The sequence below is a fragment of the Natrix helvetica genome (assembly GCF_964273705.1).
Source record: "Natrix helvetica genome assembly, chromosome: Z".
In the NCBI taxonomy this organism is placed as follows: Eukaryota; Metazoa; Chordata; class Lepidosauria; order Squamata; family Natricidae; genus Natrix; species Natrix helvetica.
In genome coordinates this window covers 142,485,094-142,494,671 of record NC_138554.1, presented here as the reverse complement: position 1 = coordinate 142,494,671, position 9,578 = coordinate 142,485,094, and the positions used below count along the sequence as shown (strand labels likewise).

Below are 9,578 nucleotides of genomic sequence, written 5' to 3'. Positions count from 1 at the left end.
TTTTACCTGCAGCCAGAATTGTATTTGCAAAAAAATGGGAAAAATGAGAGTCCGAGGTCCTCCTCTGGACCCCTCCCCTCAGACCAATTGGGGAGAGAGCCCAGAGGGCTGACCGTGGGGTGGGGAGTGGGGAGGGTCTCTAACCTTCACAAGAGAAGATAGAGGGGGGGATAGGAGGAAGAGCCTCCTCCTTCTGGAAGACCCCCAACTCTTCTCCCTCTTGGAAAAGGGGGTTTAAATTTCAGGAATGCAGATTCTGGGGGAACATGGCCCAAACTCCCAACGAGCAGAAGCAGCTCTATAGAGCAGGGGGGGGTCTCAAAACACGGCAACTTTAAGACTTGTGGACATCAACTCCCAGAATTCCTCAGGTAGCATGGTTGGCCGGGGAATTCTGGGAGTTGAAGTCCACAAGTCTTGAAGTTGCTGACTTTGGGAAAGGAGGAAGAGAGTTCTTTGCTGCCCTCTGCTGGACGGTTGTGGAACTCATTTCTCAAACACATTTCCTTCAACGCTTCAAAAGAGGAAGTGAACTTTTTTGTTTGTTTTTCCCCTGGTCTTTTCACTTTCGTTTTCTGGGCGCCCGGAAGACAAAGCAGAAGACGGGGCTTTCCTTACAATTCCCAGGCTGAGCCTTGAACCCGGGACTGGAGAAGCAGAGCGGAGGTCCAGCCTTTGGAGGAAGCGGGCTGCAGCTGCTCCCTCCTGGACAGCTTTAGAGGGTCAGGCAGGTAAGGGGCTTCCCAGGGTCTCCTGCTTTGAGGAAGATCCTCTGCTTCCTCCATCCTTTCCCAAAGCCTCGCAGGCTGAGATGATGAGACTGGCAGATCCACTTGCCCCCCCCCCCCCGGTATTCCGGATCCCTCCAACCAGACTCCCGGGACCCCCAAGTGGCATTTCACAGGGCCGCAGGGTGGAGGGGGGCGAGGGCAGAGCTCCTCCTGGGCCTGTGATGGGAAGCGGGTCAGGGAGCAGCAGAGAGCAAGAGGCCTGTGGTCTCTGGGAGAAGCCAACGGAGGGATGGGACAGCGGAGATCTTAATGCAGCGGTTCTCAAATAGTGGGGCGCGCCCCCCTGGGGGGGCGCGAGGCTCCGTAAAGGGGGGCGCGAAGGCTCCCTTTCCATCTGGGTGCAACGGCGGCGGCGTGGGCGAGGCATAATATATCCCGGCTTGAAGTGGCAGCGCTGGGGACTGCTCAGAGACTCATCAGAGCCGCGGGCTGGAGCTGTGCAAGAAGCCTGCTCGGGCGGGGGTGGGAGGGAGGGAAGCATGGCTGTCCCAGGCTTCCCTCCCTCCCCCCCCCCCAGCCCAAGCAGACTTTTTGCACAGCTCCAGCCCGCGGCTCTGATGAGTCTCTGAGCAGTCCCCAGCGCTGCCACTTCAAGCCGGGATATATTCTGCCATGCCCTCGGCGGCGTCTTTATGCAGGTAGCTCGCCTCCCCGCCAGCAGCTCCACCGCCAACATTCCGTCTGGAAGCGGAAGCGCAACAGCCGCTGTTGGGGAAGGGACAAAGGGGCGGCGGTCGCCCGATCTTGCCACCCCCACCCCTTCGCCCCTGGTAACGGCGACTGTTGTGCTGCTGCTTCCAGCTGGGATGCTGGAGGAGCTGCTGGCAGGGAGGGAGGGAAGAAAGGGAGGAGGGAGTAAGGATAGACAAGCAAGAGGGAAAGAGGAAAGAAGGCAAGCAGGCAGGAAGGAGGCAGAAGGAAGGAGGGAAGAATGGAACTGGAAGGGAGGCAGGGAAGGAGGGAGGGAGAAAGGAAGGATAGGAGGATAGGGAAAGAGGAAAGAAGGCAGGCAGGCAGGGGGAAAGAGGAAGGAGGGAACTGGAAGGGAGGCAGGAAGGAAGGGAAGGAGGAAGGGAGGGTGGAAGGAAGGATAGACAAGCAAGAGGGAAAGAGGAAAGAAGGCAAGCAGGCAGGAAGGAGGCAGAAGGAAGGAGGGAAGAATGGAACTGGAAGGGAGGCAGGGAAGGAGGGAGGGAGAAAGGAAGGATAGGAGGATAGGGAAAGAGGAAAGAATGCAGGCAGGCAGGGGGAAAGAGGAAGGAGGGAACTGGAAGGGAGGCAGGAAGGAAGGGAAGGAGGAAGGGAGGGTGGAAGGAAGGATAGACAAGCAAGAGAGAAAGAGGAAAGAAGGCAAGCAGGCAGGAAGGAGGCAGAAGGAAGGAGGGAAGAATGGAACTGGAAGGGAGGCAGGGAAGGAGGGAGGGAGAAAGGAAGGATAGGAGGATAGGGAAAGAGGAAAGAAGGCAGGCAGGCAGGGGGAAAGAGGAAGGAGGGAACTGGAAGGGAGGCAGGAAGGAAGGGAAGGAGGAAGGGAGGGTGGAAGGAAGGATAGACAAGTAAGAGGGAAAGAGGAAAGAAAGCATGTGACTACGGTGGGAGTCGAGGAAAGACCGGTGTGCTATGTTATGCAGAGGTGTACTTATAACAATTTTATAGACAAATTAGACTATTTACAGTCGCGCGGGGGGGGGGCGCGAAATGTTTTCTTCTTCCTAGGGGGGGCATGACAGAAAATAATTGAGAAGCACTGTCTTAATGTTAGCAAAGTCAATGGGGGAGGGGAGCGAGGCCAATGGAGGGAAATTAGTAGCTGAGATCCTAACAGTGGGAAGGGGATCCTGAGATGTTTAGGATCCCGTCTTTCTTGTTAGGAAAGGCAACTTCAGGTTGGAGGGGGGGAGAAAAGCAAGTGGATTAGCAACAAGTGTGGCACAGAAGCCCCTGTGTTGTTGTGGTTGGGGGTTGTAATTTGGGGAGGGGGAGTTGCTACTTTTCTGAAGGCTGCTGAATTCTCTCCTGGCAACCAAATAAGGTGAGACCAGGAATCGAGATCAGGGAAGCAACATCTTCTTCCCACTCACCCCCACCCACCCATTATCCTCCTCAATTCCTTCTTCCCCACACACAATTCCAAATTTTGGTCTTCCTGGAGGGATCACACTTAGCCCTCTGTGGGGGGGGGGGAGCGGAAGGAAGTGGGGATTTTCTCCTTGGTTCTATGTTGCTTCTCTCCTTGGTTGGTTTCAAACCATGGGTGGGAATTCATCAAAGGGAGAAAGAACTTGGAACTAAGGAGAAACTTCCTAACAGTGAGAACAATTAACCAGTGGAACATCTGGCCACCAGACCTCGTGGGGGCTTCATCACTGGACCTCCAAGGTCCCTTCCAGCTTTCTGATTCTCTGATTCTGTAAGGGTCTCCTGCTTGAACAGGAGGTTGGACTAGATGACCTCTGAGGTCCCTTCCAACTATGTCCTTCTATGATTCTGTAACAGTCTCCTGCTTGAACAGGGGGTTGGAGTAGATGACCTCCAAGGGCCCTTCCAGCTTTGTGATTCTATGATTCTGTAAGGGTCTCCTGCTTCAGCAGGGGGCTGGACTAGATGACCTCTGAGGTCCCTTCCAGCTCTGTTATTCTGAATCGGAATGGGAGGGGTTGCTGCCTAGAGACACCAAAGATGGACCCATCTTCCTTTTGGGGGAAAGTTCTGGAAAGGGTGGCTGTGTGGCAGCTCCAGAGGTTTGTGGAGGGAATGGATTATCTGGACCTTTTAGCAGTCGTCATAATTCAGGCTTGGATACGGGAGAGAAGCAGCATTGGCTGCGCTTTTCAATGATCTCTGTACAAGATAGAAAGTCAACGTCAGGATTGTATTGTCCTGTGTGCAAACACACAACTAGTTGATTGGCAATTGAGCAAATGGACGTCCGTTGCCATTTCCACGGCTGAGGCGGAGCTCATAGCGTTGTCAGAATTGTGTTCAGAGTTAACACGGTAGACACAACAGTTAAAGGATGTGGATATTGAAGCGAAGAGGGTTATACCAGCGTCTGAAGATAACACAATGTGTACACAAATGGCAAGAGAACCAGTTTCTCTTTTTCCCGCCTTTTTTCTTCTGCGTCTGCTGTTCTGGGGTTTACCTGACGATTTACCTCATGATGCTCCAGCTTTCGTGGCCATCTTGTTTGCCGTATATTGTAAATATATATTCATTTATATAAAACTTCAAGGTCGCATCAGAGTTTTCTGACTCGGTTTGGACACAGGCTGCAGAATTCCCTGACAAACCGAACCGACATGAGTGGGTGGAGGGTGGCTTGTGCCCACATCCTGCATCCCCTCAGAGAGTCATCGGTTAGTTCTGGCGTCCTCCAGAAGTTTCTCCTCTCTTACAGGGAACCTGAAGCTTCAGTGACACACAAGAGCCGAACATGGCCCAGGCCGAGGACCCCATTGAGACCGCAGCCCTGGGCCGCCCCTTCCAACTGGGGATGCTGTACGACTGCCGCAAAGACGCCCTCATCCCAGGTAGGAGCCGGAAGAGAAGAAGGCAGAGGGGCATCTCCTGGGGGAAACTCTGGCGGGAAGAAGACTGGAGCTGCCATCAATGCACAGGCTCAGCCCAGGGACGCTTCAGAGTGGGATTCCTGGGCCCAGGGTCTGCTAATACCGTCTTTCCCCCAAAATAAGACCCCATTTTATTTCATTTTGGGTCCTGAAATAAGCACTAGGGCTTATTTACAGGGAGTGTCTTGCCTTTTTTTGAATGCCACCATGACGAGGCAGGGGTGGAAGTGAACGACACGCACACCGACTGACCTTAGAGGCCCTGTGGCTCCACAGCACAACTGCCTTGCTGCAGCAGCACTGACAGCCATGTGCAGCAGGAATCCACATGGCCACTGGCTCACTTCTTGCACCAGCGCGGCACCAGAGCGGGAGGCCAAGTGACGGAGCCAGGCAAAACGCTCCGTTCGCAAGCACTCCATAGGCACCCAAACACTTTTTCCCCAGATGGAGAAATGAGGCGGACTTGAAGCTTCGTCTGCTTGCAAATGGGACACTTTGAAACAGAGCAATTAGTGTCCCATTTGCAAGCAGACGAAGCTTCTTCTCCCTCTGGATGAAAAGTGTGTGGTGGAGCTAGGAGGCGGCAGAGTCACAGGGGGGAGGCGGGCTATCCCAACGCACCATCCACTCCATCCCACCGTCTCTGGGGTTGCTTGTGGCTGCATGGAGTAGGCGCCCATGTGAGGATTGTTTTCCCCCCTCCCATGCCTCCGTCTCTGCCTGCTGCCGGTGTCACCGCACAAGCCTCCCACGAGTCTCCCGTGAACCAGGCAGCTGTGTGGCAAATACGGATCACCTGTCTCCCACCCCCCAGACTCTCCCTCTGCAGTCAGATTTAACGGTATCTGTGCTGTTCTGGGGGGGTTATTTTGGGGGTAGGGCTTATATTAAGTCCACCCCAAAAGATCACGCTAGGGTTTATTTTCAGGGGGGGTCTTATTTTGGGGGAAACACGGTAGCAGCCAGCCAAGCAGGGGCTTCTGCCTGTGAATTCATATCCACCCTTTCGCCAGGCACACAGCAGGGCACCCTTGACTGCCAATCACGGGATGAATTTTCCTCTCCTGAACCAAAGTCACTGAAATGGTTTGGAAAATGGTGTAAAAAAGCAGTTCAGACCTCACTCAGAGTGGTGAAGGGAAGAATGTGCAGGTGCTGTTCCTGAGGGGGTCTGAACAGAGACGATGCACATGATGAAAAACGTGGTTTCCCCCGGGAGTGGGAAATCTCTCTTGAGGAATTCCCATTCCTCTCTGCTCAGTCAAAAGCAGTCAAACAGAGAAGAAGTGTCAGAGTGTAGTTTCTCCAGGGAGTGAGAAATCTGCCTTGAGGTCAAGATGTGCCTAGGAATTCCCATTCCCCTCTACTCAGTCAAAAGCCTTTGCAGTTTGTGGTATTTTGCAAAACATACAGGAGGCTTCCTTGGTGATGGCCAGAGAGAAGAAATGAAGAAGCCATCTAGAGCCGTGATGGTGAACCTATGGCACACATGTGGGAAGTGGCACAAAGAGCGATCTCTCCGGGCATGCCAGCTGTCATCCGTTGGTCTTTTGGGTTTTAGCGCGCGCATGCATGCTGACCACCTGGTCTTCGTGTGCATGGGAGTGCCAGAAAATGGAAGAGTACCGGAAAACCAGAAGACCATGTGGCCGGCATGCATGCGCCCACCGGGAAGCTGAGCTTGTGTTTTCCGGTGCTCTCTCTCTCTCTTACGTGCTGCTCTTCCAGTTTCTCATGCGTGCCGCCACGCTCCCATTTTGGCACTCGGTACCGAAAAGGTTCGCCATCACTGCTCTATGGAAAATAACGTCTCACTTGTCCAACCTCTCTGAATCCTCTCAATCCAGTTGCAGGTATTTTGGAGGTCTGGTTTCACTTTTATCTGCCTGTTTCCTTCTGTTCCATGCAGGAGTCGCCCTTTGGGACTATAGTTCTCTTCAGAAGGACCTGACCACCAACCTTCAGCCCAAGACAGCCACTGAAATCATAGCTTCTGACAGCATAGATGACAAGGCCTCCGCTCTGAACATCTCAGCATCCCTCAAGGCCAGTTTCCTCGGGGGGCTGGTTGATATAAGAGGGTCAGCCGAATATCTTCATGACACCAAGAAGTCCAAGAAACAGGCCAGAGTCACCGTCCAGTACAAAACCACCACCAGGTATGAACAGCTGATAATGAGTCATCGAGGAATCCAGAATATCTCTTACCCAGCCGTCTTTGAGCATGGCACAGCCACCCATGTGGTCACCGCCATCCTCTATGGAGCCCAGGCTTTCTTCGTCTTTGACCGAGAAGTTTCCTCAATGGAGATGGTGAAAAATATAGAAGGAAACCTCAAGTCTACACTCATAAAGGAAATGTCTATTGGAGGAGAAGCAGAGGTCCAGCTGACTGAGGAGGAGAAAGCGAATGCTCTGAAGTTCAGATGCAAGTTCCACGGAGACTTTTCTCTGGAGAAAAATCCAGTGACTTTCCAAGATGCCATGAAAGTTTATGAGACTCTACCAAAAATGTTAGGGAAAGATGGGGAGAAGGCCGTGCCTGTGTGGGTTTGGCTCTACCCTCTGACCAAGCTGGATAGCAGAGCAGCTAAGATGGTCCGTGAGATCAACGTTGTGTGGATCTTTGATGCTGAAAAGATCTTGGAGGAACTCAACGAAATCCAGATGCAAAGCAACGATCTAGCCAACGATCCCATTGCTGAGACCTTCCCTGAGATCAAGAGGAAGATCCAGCAGTTCAAGGACCTGTTAAAGCAACACAGGCAGACTTTCCAGAAACAGCTGGCCAGAGTGTTGCCTTCCATCCGGGGAGGAGGGCAGGAGGAAGGGACCCTGGTGGACCTGTTGATGTCCGTCAAACAGTCACCCTTCAACAGCCAAAAACTCCATGAATTTCTGGACACCAAGAAAAGAGAAATGAACTTTGTCAAATCTTATCTGACTATTCTAAATAATATAGAAGTGATCTCATCTCAGAACAAGCTGGAAGAAATAGTTCTGGACCCCCAGAATGCATATGTGGTCTCCTTTGTATTCACCTCCTTACATGAAGAGGAGCCATTTCTGTTGAGCTCACAGGATTGGCTTCAGGAGCAATTCTTGCCAGAATCACTTAAGTCTACAAGGTCCTCCCCTGGGTTGAAAAAAGGCCTGGCTTGGTTTGAGGACAAGGAGAGGACCCGCAATGCTCGCCAAGCTGCCAAATCCATCCAAGACTTTTTCAGTGCCAATCAATTCAATGAGGAAGTCTGTTACGTTGTGGCCTCACTGCCAGATGCAAACAACCCAGGAGCCTCAATATACCTTTATGAAGATGGAGAGCTGGTCAGCAAGAACTTTGAGTTGCCCTCAAAACCTCTCCCTTTGCTGGTCAGTGAACTGAGACACGACAGCATTCAGCTGAAGTTTCAGCCAGCTGAACATGGGAGGACTACAATCTCCAGCTATCAGGTTTGGTACAAGATCAAAGGAGAAGAAATGTGGAGGTTTGTGTTGACAATGGATGCCAGGGAGATGTTCCTGCTGAAAGATCTAGCTCCAAACACAGATTATCAGTTCCAGTACGCTGCTTGTTGCATTGTAGGCCATGGTAATAGCAGTTACCTGAGCCCACCCATAAAGACCCTTCCCACCAGCCCTCCTGAGAAATTGAGAATGGTCACTGCGGCATCTTCTGTCATCTCCATGGCCTGGATGAGTCCCAGCATCGTTGCCTCAGGAATTGCGGTCAAGGAATACAAGGTGGAGTACAGAACGGTGGAGTCTGGAGTTGGAAAGGACCAATGGACTAGAATAAGGACAAGGAGAAAAACAGAGTTTTACCCCATCAAAGGTCTAAAGCCCCAGACAACATATAGAATACGGGTGTCCGCCTTGTGTGATAATGGAGCCTTTAGTCTCCCCAGCGAGGAGTTGGAGGTCTTCACTTCACTGGAGGAAGAAAGTGCAGGCAATGTAGCTGACCATTTCATTCAGGTAATCTCCCTGGTGGAGGAAAGGCAGCCCTTAGTCTTGGCCCTTCCTCTGGAGAAAGTCCCCTCAGATGCCTCCACCTCTTCTCTCTTGTACCAGCTTGGAAAGGAGAACCCAGAAGTGCCCAACAAAGTGATCCTGGTGATGGGAGCATCAGGGAGTGGGAAAACCACTCTGATCAACGGGATGATCAATTATATCCTGGGTGTCCAGTGGGAAAATAATTTCAGATTCAAACTCATTCAGGAAACCACCCAGAGAAGCGAAGGTGGAAGCAGGACGTCTGAAGTCACAGCCTACGTGGTGAACCATCGGAAGGGCTTCCGAATTCCCTATTCCCTCACAATAATTGATACTCCAGGATTTGGAGACCCAAGAGGCACAGAGCAAGACAAACTGGTTGAGGAGCAAATCCGAGAGTTTTTCTCCACCCCTGGGGGCATTGACCACGTGGATGCCATCTGCTTAGTGGCTCAGGCCTTCCTTGTCCATTCACCATATGCCCAGAAACCCATGTTTGATCTTATGCTGTCCATGTTGGGAAAAGACGTGAAGGATAAAGTCCAACTCCTGATCACCTTTGCGGATGGGGCGACCCCACCTGTCCTGGAGGCCCTCAAGGAGGCTGATCTGCCGTGTGCTCAGAACGAGTCGGGTATCCCTCAACACTTCAGATTCAACCATTCATCCCTCTTTGCTCCCCGAGAATACGGAGGAATCCGTAATGCTGCTGCTGAAATGTTCTGGAAAATGAGCACTGAGAGCATGAAGGATTTCTTTGACTCATTAGAGATGGTGGAGAACAAAAGTTTAGCCTTGACCATGGAGGTCCTCAAGGAACATCAGGAAGTGGAAGCTGCTCTCAGAAGTCCTCCCCCTCCTAAGGTTGAGGAAATCTCTTCCTCATATTCCCAAAACACCGAAAGAGAGGAAGAGGAGAGTATGTGCGTTTGAACCCGTACCACAATGTACCCGTAAGGGTCTTTTCCAGTGACATCAATACCAAGGCCAAATCCATAATAATGGGTTGAAGGGGAGTGCGTGGTAGGGGCTGATAAACAAACAGTGTTACAGTGGCCGGTGGAACACTTGGTGGCAGCCGGACCTAAGGTAAAGTTAAAACCCTCAGGGCCAGATTGGATGGTTCCAATCGGGCCTGTGTACCAATAGTTATAAGCCTCTTGAAGACTAGCGTGCCCAGTGGATTGCACCTTGCGAAGAGTAAAAAGATATTTTT

The 9,578-nt window shown here is 51.9% G+C and overlaps 1 protein-coding gene across 1 annotated transcript; it reads left to right on the top strand.

Moving 5' to 3' along the window:
• The first annotated feature begins 520 nt into the window (after positions 1 to 520).
• LOC309381200 (verrucotoxin subunit beta-like) lies at positions 521 to 9,324 on the top strand. The gene is made up of 3 exons (XM_081931929.1): positions 521 to 731; positions 4,192 to 4,324; positions 6,276 to 9,324. Exons 2-3 carry the CDS (start codon positions 4,228 to 4,230, stop codon positions 9,293 to 9,295), a joined length of 3,117 nt encoding a protein of 1,038 aa, XP_081788055.1. The 5' UTR covers positions 521 to 731; positions 4,192 to 4,227; the 3' UTR covers positions 9,296 to 9,324.
• Positions 9,325 to 9,578: the final 254 nt, after the last annotated feature.

Excerpts from the sequence above, each read along its gene's own strand:
- LOC309381200 (XM_081931929.1), top strand. The coding sequence starts at position 4,228 with ATGGCCCAGGCCGAGGACCCCATTGAGACCGCAGCCCTGGGCCGCCCC. Across the intron at positions 4,325-6,275 it reads CAAAGACGCCCTCATCCCAG|GAGTCGCCCTTTGGGACTAT; the intron begins GTAGGAGCCGGA and ends TGTTCCATGCAG.